Below are 23115 nucleotides of genomic sequence, written 5' to 3' on the forward strand. Positions count from 1 at the left end.
ATATGCCATTTGGGAATGATATCAGGAAACACCCTCAGAGGACAGTAGAAATCTAGAATCATCTTAAAGCTGTGGGTGGAGTGATGGGTCATTTGAAAATTTGAAAATGTTAATAGATTTGTACAGGAAAATATTCAGGATTACAAAACTAAGGTCTATAGATAGAGTTAAGATAGAAGTTAGCCTGCAGTAATTGAGTAAAATATTGTACATAGGGAATCTCAGTAGACTCTGCCGTATGTCCTTTGCTGCGTCCAGCCTGAGCAACGATATGCGGAAGTTCTTGTTTTTAATTTGCTCTTGTAAAACTTTGCAGTTATACTTGTAATTGACCCCAAGATGCTAGTGGTTGTCGATCTTTCTTTGGTTAGCTTAACCATTTCAAAGAGCTGTTTTGGCTCAACTCAATTATTGTGAATCAAGAATTACATATAGGGCAGGCTTAATAGGGATGACAGATTTCCTTCCCTAAAGGATGTTATTGAAACGGATCAATTTTCAAAAGTTTTGTAGCATTGCTTGTAATACCTTTATATTCTAAATCTGTTTTAACTAACTGATTTAAATTAACCTGATGCCTCACTGGACCTGACCCATGTCTCTAGATTATAAGAGCTGTGATATCATCATTATACCATATTCCCCTGAGCAAAAAGAAAGTTTCAGTGAGTGAGGGAAACAGATTTTCAATGAGCATTCAGTGGCCACTAGGCAGTTAAGCAAAGTATTAATTACAAATAAAATTTATATTGGGATATTTAATTAATTTAATCACATCCGAAATGTAAACTTTACATCCATTATTCACTGTTTTAGACAGCAAATGTTCATGATTGATGTTACTTCAAGAAGCTGATTTATTTTAAATAATGATCCACAGCACTCATAGCCAAAATCGATTTTGTATTTGTTAAAAGAGTAGTTTAGTGTTTTTTTGGGGGGATATATATTTTTTTTCTTTTGTTTTGGATATGTTAATCCTTTTTTTGTGAACTCTACATTTGTATTTAAACATCTTCGGGAGGTTTATTACCTTTGTACTAACTGAATATATAATTATATACGTTATCTATTAACAATGTAATCCAAACAATTGTGTAGCAATACTATATATATATCCACTATTTTGATATTAATAAAAAGATTGAAAAAGAAAAAAAAGAAAGAAAAGAGAGAGTGGGTTTTATGTTCTGTAACATATTGCTCAGTAAGGTTTATTTGCCCTCCACACCTCATCTCTTTTAATTTTACAGGAAATAAGCAAATTGAAGAGTTGGTTTCTGCAGCAGCGCCAGAGTCTCCGGAAACAACAGCAGTGATCAGTGTGCTTACGAATTCTGAAGGAAGCATCGAGGAAGTGCAAGTTCATAATGTGAGCCAAGCTCTGGATTCTGAAGCTGCACAAAAACCACAGGTAAAGTATCACCAACACTCTCAGGTTTCTTGGGTCAGGAAGGGTCAAACATTTTATCTTTGAGTGAAATAATACAGAAAGAATGTTTTTTCCTTCTTATAAAATATGTTAAACAATTAAACAAAGCCTCATGGTATAGCCAAAGATAAATTAATAAAATAGGCCCATAACTCTCTGGTGTATTTCCTTTCATAAGCAGGAAAATACCGAATTAGATTCTTTATTGATCAGGGCACAAAGGGATATGGAGAAAGCAGGAGATTGGATCAGCCACGATGAAATGACGGAGCAGACTCAATTGGCCAGATGGCCTAATTCTGTTCCTATATCTTAGGGTCTTATAAATCTTATTTGCTACTCTTCATCCTTTGCCATAATTTCCTGTATTAAAATAAACGATGGCAACTGCTTCTCCTGCCTAGTCTTAATCCTGTGACTCTTTTTACTCCCATTAATTTTAAATTTGTTTTCAGAACATATGCCTTCCTCATCATGCTCTGTTATCTCATGTAGTTTATTGCAATACTTCTGATAGGGAAAAAACACTTATTTAGTAACTTTAATGTCTTATGACTTAGTCAGAAGGTAATATATATTCAAGTTTCCATTCAGAGAAGAGTGCATAATGAAGGATGGTATATGAAGGAATGCATTTGGTTAGAAATACAGTTGGCCCTCCTTATCCGCGGGGGATTGGTTTCGGGACCCCCCCCTCCCCCCGTGGATACCAAAAAACACGGATGCTCAAGTCCCTTATATAAAATGGCGTAGTATTTGGATATAACCTACACACATCCTCCTGTATATTTTAAATCATTTCTAGATTACTTATAATACCTAATACAATGTAAATGCTATGTAAGTAGTTCTTATACTGTATTGTTTAGGGAATAATGACAAGAAAAAAAAATCTGTACACGTTCAGTACAGATGCAACCATCGTAGCTCTTCTGGGAATGCTGATGCCGCCTCGGCATCAGCCGATCCCGATTCTCCTGTGATCTTTAAGTTATTCAGGCTGTAGCACTTTACATTGCAGCCAGCCATCCCTTACTAGCCTTAAACTCCTTCCTCTCGCTCACAACACAAGTAGCGAACGAATGAGATGCGAGGCGAACAATGCTCAAACAACGAGTAATACTTTTAATGATCTCTAGATTACCGTACTTATAATACCTAATACAATGGAAATGCTATATAAATAGTTGTTACACTGTATTGTTTAGGGATTAAGGACGCTTTGGTGGAAGATCATTAATACTAAAGTCAGGATCTGTGGAGGTTGAGGGCTGAGGAGCATTTCGGCAAGCGACATGCCACTTTTCAAAAGATCTAAGATTTCTACTTTCTTGGTGAGAGATAGCACTCTTAGCCTTTGAGGAATTGCTTTGACCACTTAATTGCTTTTTAGGAGCCATTTTTTCACAGAAACAAAGTAGCGACTGAGTAGAGACATGAGGCAAACAATACTCAAACAACGAGTGCTGGAGAGAGAACTTCTGGGTGTTCCCGATCCGCGGTTGAATCTGCGCATGTGGAGTCCACGGATAAGGAGGGCCGACTGTATTGCTTTTCAGATAAGGCATTAAACCATTAGCTCTTTGAGATCCAAAATGTACCGTGGCACAATATTGAAGAATAACATAAGATTATGACATAATCATATCTATGATAAGAACATAACATAGCAGATTATCTGGTCATTATTACACAACTGTTTGTACAACTTGGCATCTAAGTTTACCACTTACAGAAGCACAGTACTGGCCCTTTGGCCCATGATGTTGAGCTGACCTATTAAACTATGCTAAGATCCTTTCGTCCCACATAGCTCTTCGTTAATCCGTCATCCATGTGTCTATCTAAAAATAGAGTTTGTTAAATGCCCTTAATGTTTCTGCCTCTCCCACCACCCCTGCAGTACACTCACCACTTTCTGTAAAAAAAAACTTAACTTTGACAACCCCTCACTATACTTTCCTCCAATCAGCTTATTAGCAATTTTATTAGCAATTCTTCCATGGGAAGTAGTCTCTGGCTGGCCACTTGATTAATGCCTTTATATTATCTTGTACACCTGTCAAGTCACCGCTTATCCTCGTTTGCTCCAGAGAGAAAACCTGCTAGCTCTTGCAACCTATCCTCAATGCAGGCAGCATCCTGGTAAATTTCTGCACCCTCTGTAGAGCTTCCACATCCTTCCTATAATGAAGTGATCAGAACTGAACAGAATATTCAAGTGTGGTCTAACCAAGGTCCATATAGCTACAACATTACCTTACGTCTCTTGAGCTCTATCCCCCAACTAATGTAAGCAAACACACCATGCGCCTTCTTAACAACTCTACCAACTTTTAAAATTTTTTTAAAAAGAGTACAATATGGTTATCTTGATTGCAGATCTTTTTTGAGCTAATTTTTTTTATTTGTGCTGTTGAATATATTGGCTTGTAATTTCAATGTATGCTCTAATGCCTCAAACTTTATATGCCTTTAAAGCATGTGTGTTGGTCTGTGTTTTTCCTATTTCATCTCTAAGATTAGTCACTAATCTCAGGTTTCTTCCCTGTAGTGCCTCCAGAGCTCCATTATTAAATCTCTTTCACACCCTGAAATGACACAGCATCTGCAGCCTGTTATTGCCAGTAACTTGTCAAAAGAGTTTTGACTATGAAATTCAGTATTCTTTTGCTTTTTTTTTTGATGAAGTGGATTTCATAAACAGTTGTGAGGGTACGAACTGATAGCAGGGGTTGGCTGCAAGGAAAAGCACAGCTGAAAACAAGAAAGGAAATGTAAGGATCAGAATCAGGTTTATTATCACTAATGTGAAATTTGTTGTTTTGTGACAGTGCGGTGCAAGACTTAAAAAATTACTATGTTGCAATTAAATAAATAGTGCAAAATAGGTTCAGGGACCATTTAGAAATCTGACAGTGGAGGGGCGAAGAAGCCTTTTCCAAAATGCTGAGTGTGTGTCTTCAGACTCCCTGATGGTAGTGAATGGACAAATAGCCTTCCTCATCCATAACCAACTAATACACAGATTGTCCAGTGGTTCTTATATGTGAAAGGGGTTTGTAATTCTAGAGCTATGGTACTTTGACTTCTATATATTTGAAATTTAGTTCATGCTTAGTATTGTCTTCTTTCTCTAGTCACCTGCTTCCAAGGAGCAGGCTCCAGAGGAGACTTCCAATGAGAATCTGATCTGTCAGGCCATGAGGAATTCTGGGATTGTCATAGAAACTATTACCATTGGAGATTCCCAGAAATCCACAGGAACACCTCCATTGACAGCTGATGGCGACACAGAAGAGGATTTCGTGGAAGACTGTGTTGTGATGGAGGAAGATGATACGGTACCTTTTTGTCTAGTGGTTTCCTGAGAGTTGTCAGTTGGACCCTGGATGTTCGAATTTCCTCTTCAGTACATATCCCCACAGCTCACTCTTCCAATCTCTGAGTTTGTGCATTTCCCTTCAGTAATCCAGTGCACTCTATGGGGATAGTGCCATATGGGTTGTTATTGGTCTGAATGAATGATTTGGAGACATGAATTCAAACTCCCCCACAGCAGAAACATTTAATTACTGTGAAGTGCAAGTGTTCATGAAGCTACTGTACAATCAGTACCCTTAAGGAAAGAAATCTGTCCTTTTACTAGTCTGTATCTCCAGCCCCATGGGAAATTTGTTGATTCTTAACTGATTGCAGATTGTTGCAAGAAACATAAGGTGGTTGTTATAGGCGATTTTAACTTTCCACATGTTGGCTGGGACTCCCATAACAGTAAAAGGACTTGATGAGATAGAGTTTGTCAAATGTGTTCAGGAAAGAAGTCTCAACAAAAGTGTGCAATATGTGATCTGCTATTAAGGAATGAGACCGATCAGATGATGGGTTGAGATTCTAAATTGGAGAAAGGTCAATTTTGATGGGATCAGAAGGAACTTGCAAGTGTGGATTGGGACAGGCTGTTTTTTTTGGTAAAGGTGTACTTGGTAAGTGGGAGGCCTTCACAAGTGAAATTTTGAGAGTACAAAGCCTGTCAGAATAAAAGGTAAAGATAAAAGGTGTAGGGAAACTTGGTTTCCAAGAGGTATTGAGGCCCTGGTTAAGAAAAAAAAGGAGGTGCATAGCAGGTAGGACAAATGATGTACTTATGGAATTTATGAAATGCAAGAGAACACTTTTAAAAAAGAAATCAGGAGGGCTAAAAGAAGGAATGAGGTTGCCTTAGCAGATAAGGTGAAGGAGAATCTACATGATTCTACAGATACATTGAGAGCAAAAGGATTGGAAGGGATAAAACTGGTCCTCTGGAAGATCAGAATAGTAATCTATGCGTGGAGCTACAAGAGACGGGAGATTTTAAATGGATTTTTTTGCATCTTTATTTACTTTGAGATGGACACGGAGTCTATAGAAGTGAGGCAAAGCAGCAGTGACGTTATGGATCCTGTACAGATTACAGAGGAGGAGGTGTTTGCTATCTTGAGGCAAATTAGGGTGGATAAATCCCCAGGGCCTTAGAAGGTGTTCCCTCAGACCCTGTGGGAGGCAGGGAAGAAACTGCTGGGGCCTTAGCAGAGATATTTAAATCTTCCTTAGCAACAGGTGAAGTACCAGAGGATTGGAGGATAGGCAATATTGTTCCGCTGTGTAAGAAAGGCTCTAAAAATAAACCAGGAAATTAAAGGCTGATGAGACTGACATCAGTAGTTGGAGAGTTATTGGAAGGTACTCTAAGGGTATATGAGTATTTGGAGAGACAGGAACTAATTAGGGATTGTCAACATGTACCACCTTCCTGATGGCAGCAACGAGAAGAGAGGATAGCCTGGGTGGTGGGGGTCCTTGATGATGGATGCTGCTTTCCTGTAACAGTGCTCTGTGTAGATGTGCTCAATGGTGTGGACAGCTTTACCCATGATAAACTGGGCCATATCCATTGATTTTGTAGGATTTTCTAATCGAGGGTATTGACGTTTCCACTCGGGATGTGATGCAACCAGTCAATATACTCTTCACAATTATACTTATAAAATTTGTCAGAGTTTTAGATGTCATGCTGAATATTCATAAACTTCTAAGAAAATTGAGGTACTGCTGTGCTTTCTTTATAATTGCACTTCAGTGCTGGGCCCAGGATAGATCCTCTGAATCAGTAACCCTGAGTATAGCCTTGTTCCAAATATGGACACAAAAATGTTAATTTCTAAGGCAAGATAAGAGGGATAGACTTAACATCAAGGCATATGTTGTCTGCGTATATTGTCAAAAGTATAAAATAAGTTTATGTACAAGGGGAATTGGGGAAATTCTCCATTGGATTACCCTACAAACAGTAGGGTAATGATTGTTGTTGATTAATCACCTGCATTGCTTTAGGAATTCTTCAGGGCATTTGTATGTGGTGCATCCCACACACGTCGAGTCATAGAGCAATAGAACACAGCAGAGAAACTGGCCCTTCCGCTCTTCCAGTCCGTGCTGAGCTATTTATCTGCCTAGTCCCATTGACCTGCACCTGAACCATAGCCCTCCATAACCCTACCGACTATGTAACTATCCAAATTTCTCTTAAATGTTGACATAGAACCTGCAAGCACCATTTCATTCCACACTCTCATCACCATCAGAGTGAACTGAGTATAGAAGTTCCCCCTCATGTTCCTCTTAAGCATTTCACCTTTCACCCTTAACCCATGTCCTCTAGTTGTAGAGTCACCCAACCTGCTTGCATGTGCCCTATATATACCCCTCATAATTTTGTATACCTCAATCAAATCTCCCCTCATTCTTCTGCACTCTAGGGAATAAAGTCTCAACTTTTCTCTATAACTCAGATTGTCAAGTCCTGGCAACACCCTTGTTAAGTTTTCTCTGTACTCTTTCAGTCTTACTGTTATCTATCCTGTAGGTGGGTAACCACACAGTACTCTAAATTAGGCCTCACCAACGTTTGATACAACTTCAACATAGTATCTCAACTTCTGTATTCAGTACTTCAATTTATGAAGGCCAGTGTGCCATAAGCTTTCTTAAGTCCCTATCTACCTGTGATGCCACTTTCGAGGAATTATGGACCTGTATTCCCAGATCTCTCTGTTGTACTGCACTCTTCATTGCCCTATGATTTACCATATATGTCCCACGTGTTTTCTTGCCAATGTGCAACACCTCACACTTGTCTGCATTAAAATCCAACTGCTGTTTTTCAGCTTATTTTTCCAACTGATCCAGCTCCCACTGCAAATTTTGAAAGTCTTCTCTGCAGTACACTACATCCCCAATCTTGGTGACATCCGAAAATTTGCTGATCCAGTTTACCACACTATCATCCAGATCGTTGATATAGATGACAAGCAACAACAGACACAGCACTAATCCTTGCAATATCCAGTCACAGGTCTCCAGTCAGAGAGATGACAATCTACAACTATTCTGACTTCTTCCACAAAGCCAATGTTTAATCCAATTTACTACCTCATCTTAAATGCTAAGTGTCGGAATCTACTTAACCAAACTCCTTTGTCCATGTAGACAGCATCCACTGCCTTGTCTTCATTCACTTTCCTGGTAATTTCCTCAAATAACTCTATAAGATTGCTTAGCCATGACCTATTGCACACAATATATCCTGCCCCTTAGAGTAGTTTCCAATAACTGAAGCTTGTCAATTTCATCAGCTTTGCCTCCAGCTTCCACCCTGCTGTCATATTTACATGCCCATTTCCAACACGACCCTCCCTTTCTCGATCTCTCTGTCTCTGTCTCTAGAGACAGCTTATTTATTCATATCTTTTATAAACCCACTGATTCACTTAGCTACCTGGACTATACCTCTTCCCATTCTGTTACTTGTAAGAATGCCATCCCCTTCTTGCAATTCCTCTGTCTCTGCTGTATCTGCTATCAGAACTAAGGAAATGTCCTCCTCCTTCAAAGAAAGGGGATTCCCTTCCTCCACCATCAATGTTGCCCTCACCCTATCCACTCTCCACCCCATCAGTGATAGGTTTCCACTTATCCTCACCTACCACCCCACCAACCTCAGCATCCAGCACATAATTCTGCTATCTTCTTAACTTCTGCTATCTCCAATGGAATCCCACCACCACCCACATCTTTCCTTTCCCCACCCTACTGATCTCCCTCCTGGCACTTATCCTTGCAAGCAGAGCAAGTGGTACACCTGCCCCTACACCTCCTCCCTCACTACCATTTAGGCCCCAAACAGTCCTTCCAGATGAAGCAACATTTCACTAATGACTGTTTTGGGGTCATCTACTGTATCCGGTGCACCCAGTGTGGCCTCCTGTATATTAGTGAGACCTGACATAGATTAGAAGATTGCTTCGCCGAGCACCTATGCTCCATCCGCCAGAAAAAGCGGAATTTCCCGGTAGCCACCCATTTTAATTTACTTCCCATTCCCAATCCGACATGTCAGTGTATGGCCTCCTCTACTGCTGTGATGAGGCCATACTCAGGTTGGAGGAGGAGCAACATCTGTATTCCGTCTGGGTAGCCTCCAACCTGTTGGCATGAACATCGATTTCTTGAACTTCTGGTAGTTGACAGCCACCCCCCTCCCCCCTCACAATTCCTCATTCCCATTTCCCCCTCTCACCTTATCTCCTTTCCTACCCATCACCTCCTTTCTTTCATGGTCTTCTGTCCTCTCCTGTCAGATTTCCCCTTCTCCAGCACTTTATCTCTTTCACCAATTGACTTCCCAGCTCTCTACCTCACCCCTCCCCGTCCCAATTTCACCTATCACCTACTACCTTGAATTTCTTCCTCCTCTCCCCCCCCATCTTCTTGATTTAACCTCATCTTTTTTCTCCAGTCCTAATGACATTGACTGTTTACTCTTTTTCATAAATGCTGGCTAACCTGCTGTTCCCTCCAGCATTTTGTGTGTGTTGCTTTTGATTTATGACTTTGTATGTAGGCTTAATAACATCTTTCCCTATGGCTACTCCCCTATCTGCTCTGGTTCCCATCCCCTTGCATCTCTAGTTTAAGTCCCTCCCTCTGTGCAGCACTAGCAATCCTTCCCACAAGAATATTAGTTCCCCTCCATTTCAGTTTGCAAACATCCTTCTGTACAGGTCCCTCCTTCTCTGGAAGAGAGCTCAATGATACAAAAATCTGAAGCCCTCCATCCTGCACCATAAGACCATAGGACATAGGAGCAGAATTAGGCCATTCAGCCCATCGAGTCTGCTCTGCTATTCTATCATGGCTGATCCTGGATCTCACTCAACTCCATACACCTATCTTCTCGCTGTATCCTTTGATGCCCTGACCGATCAGGAAACTATGAAAGGCCTTCACCGCAGTCTGTGGCAGAGCATTCCACAGATTCACGACACCTGACTAAAAAAATTCCAACTTACCTCTGTTCTAAATTGTCACCTCTCAATTTTTGAGGCAGTGTCCTCTAGATCTGGGTACCCCCATCATAGGAAACATCCTTTCCACATCCACCTTATCTAGTCCTTTCAACATTTCGTAGGTTTCAATGAGATCCCCCACATTCTTCTAAATTCCAGTGAGTACAGGCTCAAAGCTGCCAAACACTCCACATATGTTAACCCTTTCATTCTCAATAATCCTCGTGAATCTCCTCTGGACTCTCCAATGGTATCACATCTTTTCTGAGATATAGGCCCAAATCTATTGACAATACTCCAAGTGCTGCCTGACTAGTGTCTTATAAAGCCTCAGTATTATCTCCTTGCTTTTATATTCTATTCCCCTTGAAATAAATGCCAACATGCCACAGACTCAATCTGTACATTAACTTTCTGGGAGTCTTGCATGAGGACTCCTAAGTTCCACTGCACCTCCGATGTTTGGATTTTCTCCCCGTTTGTACAGTAGTCTGCATCATTGTTCCCTTTACCAAAATGCATGATAATACATTTCTCGACACTGTTTTCCATCTGCCACCTCTTTGCCCATTCTTCCAATTTGTGTAAGTTGGCTAATTTGTCTAAATTATCTAAATCATTGACATTGTGAAAAGTAGCAGTCTCAATACTGAGGAATGCCACTAGTCACTGGCAACCAACCAGAAAAGGCCCCCTTTATTCCTATTCACCAATTCCTGCCTGTCAGTCATTCCTCTTTCCATGCCAGTATCTTTCCTGTAACGCCATAGGATTTTATCTTGTTAATCAGCATCATGTTTGGCACCTTATCAAATGCCTTCTGAAAATCCAAGTAAATGACATCCACTGCCTCTCCTTAGCCATGTTTTAAAATGTATGATCTTTCTATTTTTGGCCTCACTAGTACATGTTGGGGGTAGCAATCTTGAGATCACAACTTGGAGGTCATATGCTTTAAATTGGCACATAATTCCCTGAACTGATTTGGAGGACCTCATCACTCTTCATATCCATGATCTTGGAACAGATGTGGATCGCAACCTCTGACTGCTCAGCCTCCCAGTTAAGAATTCCATGGACTTGATCCGAGATGCCCCTGACCCTGGCACCTGTGAGGCAACGTACGGTGTGGAAATCCTGTTCTTGTTCACAGAACCTCCTATCTCTTCCCCTAGCCAGTAAATCCCCGATCACTACAGATGACCTCTCCACCCTCCCCCCCCCACACACACACCTTCCTTTCTGAGCCACAGAGCTGGACTTAGTGCTAGAGACCTGACCAGTGTGACTTACCTCTGCTAGTTCATACCCCCCCTACAGTTTTCAGAGAGATTTATCTGTTGTTGAGGGCAACGGCCACAGGCGTACTCTGCACTGGCTGCCTAACCCCTTTCCCCTTCCTGACAGTCACGCAATTGCCTGCGTCCTGCTTCTTAGGTGTAACTGTCTCCCTGTATGTCCTTTTGATCAATTCTTCAGCCGCCAGAATGAACCGGAGTTTATCAAGCTCTATCTATAATTTCTTAACACAGTCTTTTAGAGGCTGGAGCTGAATGCAGATTAACTGGCAGATTAATGTGTGGCTGAGAAGCTGCTGTAGGGGATATTAATTTGCCAGATTGACCTGTTTCTACCCTCACTGGCACGTGGCACAGGTGGCAATCCAGAAATTACTACCCGGGAGGTCCTGCTTCTCAGCTTTCTACCTAGCTCTCTAAATTCCCTTTTCTGGACCTCTTTGCTTTTCCTTCTTATGTCATTGGTATCAATATGTACCAAGATATCTGGCTGCTCTTCCTCCCCCTCTAAAATGCTGTGAACGCGATCCAAGATGTCCCTGACCCTGGCACCAGGGAGGCAACATACCATTTTGGTGTCCTGTTCACGTCCACAGAATCTCCTGTCTGTTCTCCTGATTACTGAGACCCCTATCACTACTGCTCCCCTCTTCTCCTTCTTTCCCTTCTGCACACAGACCTAGGTTAAATGCCAGTAACCTGATCTCCATGGCATTCGCCTGGGAGGTCATCCCCCACAACAGTATCCAAAAGGGTATACTTACTATTGAGGGGAATGGCCACACGGGTGCTCTGCACTGTCTATTCACATTTCTGTTTCTCCTGACAGTCACCTGGCTGCTCATCTCTTGCAACTTTGGGGTGACTCTGGGTCTCCCAGGACTCCAACATCCAGCATGAACAACAGACAACAGCCATTTACTACACTGGGTACAGTAAGAGATGGGGAAAAAAAGGGAACTTTAACAGAAGCTTACCTAGAGTGAACACTTCTTTTGAACCGCAACCCCCTTTGAGCTAAACCCTGATGCTGCTGCTCTCACCACTGGCCTACTCACAACAATGTTAGCATCCCATTCACTCCCTCCCGCATTAGCAAAGCACAGCTGCAGTGTGTACCATTTACAAATGTGTTGTTGTTCCTGACTCTTTTGAAGGCATCTCCCAACCTGCAACCCTGACAACCAAAGGGTAATGGGTATATGGAGCACCAACAAAGGTTTCAAAGGTACATATAATGTCAGAGAAATGTATACAATATACATCCTGAAATGCTTTTCCTTCACAAACATCAACAAAAACAGGAGTGCCCCAAAGAATGAATGACAGTTAAATGTTAGTACCCCCCCCAAAGTCTCCTCCAGCTCCCCTCCCTCCCGCGCATAAACAGCAGCAAGCAATGATTCCCCCTCCTACCACCAGCAACAAAAAAAAGCATTGGCAACTGCCACTGAGCACTCATACGTGCAGCAAAAGCAACAGCAAAGACACAGACTTGCAGTACTCCAAAGACTATGCATTCACCTGGTATTCAGCATACCACAGGTTCTCTCTCTCCCTAATAAGGGAGAAAGAGATGTCTCCATTTCACAGCAAAAGGGGAGACAAAACAAACAACTCGCTGGTTTACGATGTTAAAAGTCCATTGCGTTGCTTTTTCCAAGTTCTGTGCCCAAAGATCTCAGGTCTCTGGGTACACAATCAAAGATCTTCCCACTTCTACAACACACCGGTATAGGGCATCGACCTTCAATCCACCCGTCTCCAGAGCCCCGAGATCCTAGGCCTCTAAAGGTGAGCTGAAATCTTAGGCTGCACCCTTGGCATGTCAGATAACAGCCAGTCGTGACACCCCGAGAGCAGGCCCCCTTCCCGCAAAGAACCGAAGTCAGTGTGTAGCACAAGCTGGAAATAGACTACAGGTTCCCTTCCAAATCATATTACTGTTTTACTTTTTCCTCTTCGTTGCTGATTCTAAATCCTGGATCTCTCTACCCAAGAGCATTATGGGTGTACGTTCAAAAGCAATTCAATAGTTCAAGAAAGTGGCTCATTCACATTTTAGAAGAAAATTACAAACACCTGGTAGATGCAGGCCTTGCTTGTGTTAACCTTTTTTGGTATGGCATTGGAAAATAAACTTGCTTGATTGGTGTAGCTATATGATTGGGAATGGATTTGATTTATTTGTGACACTGCCTTCATAAAGGATCATCAACCTGAAATTTAACTGTTCCTATCTCCACAGTCTCTGTCTTATTTAGCTTTTTCCAGCATTTTCTATTTCAGTGCCTGATTATGACATGTTAATGTACGTAAACCAAAGGGTAAAACAGTTTGAAGGATAAACATCTTTCTTTGTCTCTATGGGTTGAGCTGCTAAGCTCTAATGTCATGCCATTGTATGTTGTCTACATCTGCTGCAGTGATATTTTCCAGTGTTTAAGAGCCATGCTACTGTGTTTGAAAGTCTTTGCTTTTAACAGATGTGGCGGCTTTGGACTTTCCCTCTTAATGTATTTTAGGAGCATCTTTCCATATCAGTCACAGATGATGTTTATCTCAAACACTAGTGGCAATATTTCTGAAATTATATTTCAGAAATAATTTGGATATGAGAAGCTCTCTGGTATCCTTGAGATCCTGGATATTATATGCAGGATTGCTTCTTGTTTTATGCTCTGGTTTTGATTTTGATATTTTTATTTTGCCATAACATCATAAAATAGCACAGCATAGAAAATGGCACTTTGAGCCCACCTTGTCCATGCCAACTGTGAGACGTATCTGCACTAATCCATTTGCCTGCATTAGAACTGTATCTCTACCCAAGTACCTTTTAAATGTTGTATTTACCTCTATCATCTCCTCTGGCTGTTTCTTCCAGATGTTTACCACTCTGTGAAAGGAAAGGAAATGTGAAAATCATACCGCTCAGATCTCCCTTATCTTTCTTCCCTCAAGTTCTCGACTCCCTTATCTTGGGAAAAATATTCTGACTATCCTATCTATGCTCCTCAAATTTTATAAACTTCCATAAAGTTAACCCCCCAGCATTCTGTGTTCCAGTGAGAATAATAGCAACCTATCATTTCTCCTTAAAACTGCCATTTTAATTCCGGTCAACATCCTAGTGAATCTCTTCTACCCTCACTTTATTACTACCATATTCTTACTGTAGTGTGGTGACCAAAATTGTACATGATACTCTTAAGTGCAATCTTAACAGCTGTAACGTGATGTCCGAACTCTTATACTCAATGCATTAAACTATGAAGGCAAGCCCTTACACTACTCTGTTCACCTATGTCACCACTTTCAGGAAGCTATGGACTTCCACCCCAAGGTCGCAGTACATAAATGCCCTAATGTCCCTGCCATTAGGAGCATTGAGCAACTAGGATTTAACCAGTTTTTTAAAAAATTCCCTGTGAATTATGTATAAAACTGCAAGAGGTAGTCCCTACAGGATTTACCACAACAAAAATTGCCACAGCCTCTTCAGCAGAGCCTCCCAACTACCAGCACTTTGCACCTATAAGAACATAATGACTTTTAATTCGCCACTTATTCTTTACCAGTCTGATTTGGAGATACCATGCTCTTCTTTCATTATTTTTAGGTCAAAGACTCTTAATAACCCACTCCAGCAGTAATGTGCAAGTTGCAGCGGTTTAGGAAGGTGACCCAGAATCACCTTCTTAAGGGGCAACTACAGATAAACATTTAAACAATTAATCAGCCAGCAGCATTCACATCTAGGTAATGGCTGTTCTTCAGTGGTTTTTACACTTCATTGTTGAATAATACATTGCTTTTTAGTTAAGGTAATATCTAAAGCAATATTTCTTGCTTTCAGTAAGCACTTGCACGCACAAATTTACTTAGCCTGGAAATTTTCTCTTCATTTTGTTGAAATTCTATTAATTTTGTTAAAACATCACTTGTCCTTTTCTGCTCCAGTAAAACTACATCCAGTGTCTCATGTTTGTTCAAATAAATAGTTTCTGATTCTTGATAGCAGTTTGTTACAATCTAAGATGAGATTTGTATTTTTCCGGGTCTTGGTTTGTGGTTTTGAGCAGGGGATCTGGAGGGTTTCCACATTTCATTCAATGGTATATATTCAGTAAGATTTTCTTCATTATGCTTTGATCTATGGTGAATCTGGGAAGGAGTCCTTATGAGTTCCTTCTTCACCAAATCCCTCTGTGGAGTGATGAAATGAAGCCCAGAAATAGAGGGCAGAATCTGATTGTCGAGTACACTTTACACTTACATTTTTTCCTCAAGATGTGGCTACACTGTCATGGCCAAAATTTATTACCCATTCCTAATTGCTCTTGAACTGAATTGTTTGCTTGGCTATTTAGGAAACCAATTAAAGTCAAATGTATTGTGGTAAATATCGAATCGAACTTGGGTCGACCACATAACATTTCCAACAACTGATTTCTTCCCTAAATGAGATTACCAAGCAGATTTTTATTAACAACAGTTCTATGGTTTTGTAGTTGCTGCATCTGATTTTTATTTCAGGCGTAACAAAAAGCTGAGTTAACTTGTTCTAACTTTCCTGATACTTTGAAGAGAACATAAATTGTGTTTCTAGATTGTTTATCCAGATTATGATTAGCAGTCCAGTAACACAAACACCATGCTACTGTTCCATTATTTTATGAGCTACCAATTAAATGTTATGTCTTTCATATGTAGGCAGACTTTAAAAGTGATAGCAATTGCAAACAGTTCAAGTGCCCTCACTGCAGTCGAGTGTTCCGCGGATCTAGCTATTTGCGCCTGCACATTAAAGCCCATTTAGGTAAGTGGACCAGTTATATGAGTCATGAATTTATCTCAGTTTCATAATTGTTTACATTAATGTTTCTCTTCACAACAACAATAAACAACACTGTGATGTAATAAATTTCACGGGAGCTTTGTAGAGTACAAAATCCTTGGAGGATCACCACATGGGGATAGCTGTAACATCTAAAGCGCACTTGTGCATTAATTGCAGTAAGAGTAGCTTTCCTTCAGTCACCATTTCTACTTCATTTCATATCTTTTTCCAGCAACACACCAAACTAGCTCTCTGTTTCTCTGGAAGTTGTACCATTCTGCTTCTCTTTCTTGCTAACCTCTTAAGTTCTGTCAAGCATGAACTGGAATTTATGTACTACATGTTGAGAGATTTAACTGCATCAATATTATTAATTCCTTCAATAAGATCACTGCCCAGGGCAAGAAAGTCCAGAGATTCACCACTGAGAGATATAGTATCATTGCCTCTCAAACTATATCCATTAACTCCTTTAATATCCTTTAATATTTTGAATATAGTGCGGGAGTGAACATCTGTAGCCCATCTGGACAGGAAATTCCAAAGGTTCGTTCCCATTTTTTTATATCTGTCCTGAATAGCTATTATTTTGAGACTGTGAAACTAGACAAACCACTCATATAAAACATCAGCTCTTCATGTCCTGTAAGAACTTAGCTGGTTTTAGGAGGCTGTTTCTCCTAAACTCTTTGGAGTTTGTTCTGCTTAATCCCTCCTAACATGGCAAATTCTGGTACTCAATCTGCCTTTATTGCAAGTATATGCTATCTTAGGGAGGAAGACCAAACATGTATAAAACATTTTACATGTAATTTTACCAGGGCACTATATAATTTAAACAGAGTGTTCTTATTCTTAGAACCATAGAACATCACATCACAGAAACAGGCCTTTTGGCCCCTCTTGGCTGTGCCGAACCATTTTTCTGCCTAGTCCCACTGACCTGCACCTGGCCCATATCCCTCCATACACCTCTCATCCATGTACCTGTCCAAGTTTTTCTTAAATGTCAAAAGTGAGCCTGCATTCACCACCTCAAATGGCAGCTCATTCCACACTCCCACCACTCTCTGTGTGAGGAAGCCCCCCCCCCCCCCAATGTTTCCTTTAAACTCTTCCCCCTTCACCCTTAACCCATGTCCTCTGGTTTTTTTCTCCCATAGCCTCAGTGGAAAAAGCCTGCTTGCATTCACTCTATCTGTACCCATCATAATTTTATACACCTCTATCAAGACTGCCCTCATCTTCTACGTTCCAGGGAATAAAATCCCAACTTATTCAACCTTTCTCTGTAACTCAGTTTCTCAAGTCCCGGCAACATCCTTGTAAACCTTCTCTGCACTCTGTCAACATTATTAATATCCTTCCTGTAATTCGGTCACCAAAAGTGCACACACTACTCCAAATTTGGCCTCACCAATGCCTTATACAACCTCACCATAATATTCCAACTCTTATACTCAATACTTTGATTTATAAAGGCCAATGTACCAAAAGCTGTCTTTACTACCCTATCTACCTGTGACACCGCTTTTAGGGAATCTTGTACTCAAATCTTCATGCATTAAAGCCGAATGAACTGTTTGCCTTCTTAATTGTTTGCTATACCTGAATATTAATCCCTGATGCACCCCCTCATAATCCACACTTGTATTATTGGTATAGTGTTGACATGTGGCCAAGTGGTTGAGGCGCTTGTCTAGTTATCTGAAGGTCGCTAGTTCGAACCTTGGCTGAGGCTTGTGTGTGTGTCCTTGAGCAAGGCACTTAACCACACATTGCTCTGTGACAACATCGGTGCCAAGCTGTATGGGTCCTAATGCCCTTCCCTTGGACAACATTGGTGGTGTGGAGTGGGGAGACTTGCAGCTTGGGCAACTGCCGGTCTTCCATAAAAAAAAACCTTGCCCAGGCTTGCGCCCTGGAAACTTTCCAAGGTGCAAATCCATGGTCTATAAAGACTACACACACACATTATTGGTATATGTTGTACTTGATCCCCTTATCCAAACACTGATATTGATTGCACAGCTGAGCCCCAGTACTGATCTCAGTGGCACTTCACTACAGATTCACAACGCAACAATGGTCCATTTATTCCAACTTTATTTGCTGTCCACCAACCGGTCTTCAATCTACATCAGTATGTTACTCAGTAGTGTGCACTGTTCAATTATCCTTTGTGTGGTACCTTATTGAAAAATTTCTCAAGTCCAAGTATATCTATGTTGCCATTCACAGAAAAATCTCAAAAGTAAGTTTTGCTTTCATAAGTTCCTGGTGACTGTCCAATCGTTGTTACATTCTTCAGTGCCTCTTTACTGGGTCATAAATACATGATTTCAATATTTTGCCTAATACTGACATCAGAATAAAGTGTTTAGAGTTCTAGGTAAATACAGCATGGTGATTAAAAACAAAATTAGTTATCCCATCTCCTGTCTCAGAATCACTTCTCGTACCCACTCTATACTCAGTTCTTTCTCTGTACTGCTTCTTGTTCATCTCTAATTTTAATTATCCCACTATTGATAACCATGCCTTCAGTTGCCAAACCCTTGTCTCTGGAATGACTTGACTGAATGTTGCTTTTCCACTTGTTTTTAAGGTCATCCTCAAACCCATCTTGCCGACTTGAGTCTTGTAATGTCCTCATGCCGGGTGTTGCTTATTGTAAAATTATGTTTAATTATCACTGTCAGAATGTTTTGCTACAATTACAAAATTAGTACATACAGCACAGTACAAGCCCTTCAGCCCATGATGTTGTGCTGATCTTTTTACCTACTCGTAAGATCAATCTAACCCTTTCCAAATAGCCCTTCAGTTTTCTTTTACCCATGTGCCTGTCTAAGATTCTCTTAAATATCCCTAATGTACCTGCCTCTGCCATAACCTCTGCAGGGGGTTCCCAGTACCCACTACACAAAAAGCCTACTTCTGACATCCCCACTATACTTTCCTCCAATCACCTTAAAATTATGCCTCCTTGTATTGGCCGAATGTACAGGAAAATGCTGGAAATACTCAGCAGGTCAGGCTGCATCTGTGGGAAGAGAAACAAGAGTTGCTCATTATCATTGAGTTCTTATGAAGGTTTTTTAGACCTCTTTCTCTTACCTCAGAGTACGTCCAGCAGTTTCTGCCTTTACTTTAGATTTCTATAATCTACATTTTTATTTGATTTATACTAGTTAAGAACAAGTTATTTAATAAAATCCCCACAGTTAAGAATGCATTACGTGGGACTTTCTGTCCTACAATAACTCTTATTCTGAGTTGCCTATCGCCAAGCTTTTACTTCACCTGATACCCTGTGTCTGATGATTTTATGAATGGTATACTTGGATCAGACAAGTCTTGTGAGGAAACATTGGACAAGCCGTGCCTGTATCCAATGGAATTTCAAAGATTGAAGGAGGCAATTGATGTACATATGATCTTGAGGGTTTTTGACAGGTAGATGTGGATAATATCTTTTCTCTTGTGAGAGAATCTAGAACTAGGGTCACGTGTAAAGTAAAGGATCACCCATTGATGGGATGGCATTTTCTCTGAGAGCTGTATCTTCGAAACCCAGATTTGGCACCAAACAACTCCATTGGATCACTAACCCCCAACCCTAGTGTCTGGTTAATGAACATTTATTGCAGTGAGCTTTCCTGGAACTTTGAGTTTTGTACAACAAGATTAACCAGTGTGTTTACTGTTCTGCAGCTGCTTCCTTTAAAACCTTCATAGTGACTTGCCTGCCTTGTGTCCCATAAGATTTTCCGTGACTGGTTCTTTGTTCTTCCATGCTGTTTGAAGCCAACCCATCTGCCGTGTTCACCAGTGAAACTGATGCAAAAAAAATATTGACTTAACCTATTTGCCATTTCCTTGTTCCTGGTTTGATATTTCTACGTTTTTTTCATAACTGATGTTTGGCCTAATTAAATGTTTAGTTTCTTAAGAGCTGATTCCTATAAAATTCTCAGTCCTCCCTGCCTGCTAATAGCCCTTGTCACTCTGACATTGGAGCCCAAGTGCCTGGAGCTGGGCACTTGCTGCATTGAGACCCTCTTTGTTTGTTACTGAGGTTTTGCTGCATTGGTGCTCCAGGCTGAGCAGGAATGCTGGTATACTGGCCCTGCATAGTACACAATGACTTGTATGTATGCCCTTCAGAATAGACCAGCATGTGTTGTGGACATGTCTAATCTTGGGGTAAATTGGTATTATATGAGATTTAAGTATGCTTTTGATGAAGGGATTCTGCTATGACCACGATTACCAAGAATTGTTCTAGTGTGCTAGGTGTCTTTTATGCCTGTGTTGTGTGAAACTGATTTTGTGCAGAGATCAGTTGAGCCTTTGTGTATAATACTTTTCAGGCTACAAGCCCCACAGGTGTGAGCTGTGTGAGAAGGAATTTATGACGGCGTACATTCTGAAAAAACACCTGGAATCACATTACAACGAGAGGCGCTTCAAGTGCGGGGAGTGTGGCAAGCTTTATAAGAGCATTGCCCATGTGAAGGAGCACATGAGGGCACATTCAGATGACCGGCCGTACCCATGTCCAATATGTGGAAAAAAATACAAGACCAAGGTCAGAGAGAGAGTGCTGGACGATCTCATTACTGTTTTAAGTCAGTTTTAGCCTTTTGTGAAATATTTCAAAGCTTACAAAATATTTAAAATATTGCCACTGTAAGAGCCATAGCATGTAATTTGTTTGCAGCTAGCTTCAGTAAGCAGCATGGTGGTCAGGATCAGCTTGAGCAGTATTGAATGGGAACTAAATTGAATTAGGCTGTGGAAAGATCTTTCCTGGTTTGACTCTTAAACACCTTTATTGTATTTGTCTTCACTATCACCCCTGGCAGTGCATTGCAAGCACCCACCATTGTGGTGCACATCTCCTTTGAATTTGCTCCCCTCACCTTAGAAGTCAGGTACTCCCTCAATTTCCACTGCTCCAGAGAAAATAATCCATGTTTGTCTTACCACTCCTCATAGCACGTGTTTTCTAAACCAGTCAACGTCCTGGTTATCATCTTCTCACCCTCTCCAAAACCTCCACATTCTTCCTATCATGGGGTGACCAGAATTGAATACAATACTCTAGATGTGGCATAACCAGAGTTTTATAAAGCTGCAACATAACTTCCTGACCCTTAATCTTTGATTTCTTGTGCATTCAGAAGTGACTATGTAATTAAGGAAAACTTCTTTAATGTTTGATTTCTAATGGTCGGATTTGTGTTTCAGAACGCACAGCAAGTTCACCTGAGGACGCACTCTGAGAACAAGCCATTTGCATGTGACTATTGTACCAGGGCATTCCGAGAAAAGGGCTCCCTCATCCGACATGTGCGCCTGCACACTGGAGAGAAGCCATTCACGTGCTGTAGATGTGGGCGCGGTTTTGCAGAGCATGGTACTCTCAATCGACACCTACGAGCCAAAGGTGTGTTGAAAGCTGTTGGAATTGGACTCGTGTAACTCATGTCTTGTATAGTATCACAGTTCATTGATGTTGGTTATTTAATTGCTGTCATGATTTTCACTTCTGCATTCCATATATCATTACTCCATTTTTTTTTTCTACTGTTCACAGCAAAGTAATGAATCAAAAACTACCATGTGTGTTATGAAGTGTCCTGAGTGTAGGTTACACACTTCAAATAGTGTAATGTAAAAGTAAATATTCGGACAGCTGAAGTTTAAGAGTGTTGATGGTAGAGAGAGAGGTGGGAGCTTTAGCAAGACAATTCCAGAAATAAAGACCAAAAAGGCTTAATTTCTGTTTTTGTTTGTGAGCTGCTGAAGTCCAACTACCTTGTTAAAAGCTGAAGCAGGTGAGACAGAGTGAAGATAAGGTATGCATTCCATTTGGCAAGTGCAGTACACAGTTCTTAGTTACAGAACCAAATACCTAAGACTGATGATGACAAGGAACTAGGTTTCACAGTAAATAAAGGGAAAACAGGGAAAGCAAAGGGGCTGAAAACTGTTCAGATAAAAGGTTACCAATCTGAACAGTTGTTACTGTTTTACTCTGCAGATATTTCCTGATCTGCTGAGAATTTCCAATATTTTCTGATCTTGTATTATAAGGGGACATTGACATTAAGTAAGTGGATTAGACCGTAGAGTATACCCTGGGATGTGTGAAGCCATTCACTATGGACCTGCAAGGTGCTGTGAGATTGCTTGTACAACTAAAGCAAAATAATAAATTGTGAAAAGCTACTAGATAATATAGATTCAGAGTGCAAAAGTTGGGTTAATACGAAGAATTAGGGGTAGTGTTGCATGAAATGCATAAAAGAATTGGTAAGTCAGGAGTTGTAAAGAACACAAACAGGGCCTAGCACATCCATGCTGCGAGTTTGAAAGAGAAACCTTTCCCTGGAGAAATTCAGAATGAACTAAGTCAGAGATGGTGCTGGGGTAACACTTTAAGAATGGAATAATAGAAATAATTCACACCGTTTTCCTCCCTCCAAAATATATCTCTTGGAACTGAGATATTGGTTGTAAATTTCAATACCAATTTTAAATGATTGTTGAAAGACATTGTTAAAAGTAATGGCAAATTGTTAAAATTGAAATCAGCCACAGAATGAACAAGTGGGGCTGAATGGCTTTTTCTACTCTAGTGCAATCTGTCTAAAACTAATAGTTTCTCTTCTGTCCTGAGGTGGTTGTCACATTGGATGTAAAGCACTGGATCAGGTAGAGGTATCACCTGGTGGCCAGTCTGCTGATAGCGTTACCACAGCAATCATCAGTGATGATCCTCATGCAGTACTGGTGGAGTTTTCCTCAATGGTGGCCAACACACAAGAATATATTATTAAGGTACCTGTGACACTTGCAGTACCAATGGTAACAGTAATTGCTGATTGCTCTACACCAAGTGTGGTTGAGCACGAAATTGCACGATATCAATATCCATATGATCTGTGTGTGATCAGTATTGTGTACATGTCAGCAGTTGTATATGTGTGAATTGTGTAGTGCTGCATATTAAATCTGCCATTTGATTCTATTTCTATCAGCAGACTCCGGCTGAAGAGACAGAAGACAGTCAGGCAGACTCCCTAAGCCAAGGCTCGAAGGTTTGGTGGTTCAATTTTTGGATTTGTGAGAGGAGCTGCA

The 23115-nt window shown here is 40.7% G+C and overlaps 1 protein-coding gene across 5 annotated transcripts in view; it reads left to right on the plus strand.

The window, feature by feature from the left end:
• e4f1 (E4F transcription factor 1) overlaps positions 1-23115 on the plus strand; it is a 71365-nt gene that overhangs the window by 43059 nt on the left and 5191 nt on the right. For 3 of the 5 annotated variants that reach the window (XM_073061052.1, XM_073061054.1, XM_073061056.1), the window contains 7 exons: positions 1254-1414; positions 4573-4776; positions 15837-15942; positions 20340-20557; positions 21220-21418; positions 22655-22815; positions 23016-23075. In XM_073061052.1, the coding sequence (XP_072917153.1) occupies positions 1254-1414; positions 4573-4776; positions 15837-15942; positions 20340-20557; positions 21220-21418; positions 22655-22815; positions 23016-23075 (1109 nt within the window). The remainder of the gene's footprint in view (positions 1-1253; positions 1415-4572; positions 4777-15836; positions 15943-20339; positions 20558-21219; positions 21419-22654; positions 22816-23015; positions 23076-23115) is intronic. The other 2 variants (XM_073061053.1, XM_073061055.1) reach the window with 1 other exon arrangement.

Source organism: Hemitrygon akajei, chromosome 11 (genome assembly GCF_048418815.1).
Source record: "Hemitrygon akajei chromosome 11, sHemAka1.3, whole genome shotgun sequence".
In the NCBI taxonomy this organism is placed as follows: domain Eukaryota; kingdom Metazoa; phylum Chordata; class Chondrichthyes; order Myliobatiformes; family Dasyatidae; genus Hemitrygon; species Hemitrygon akajei.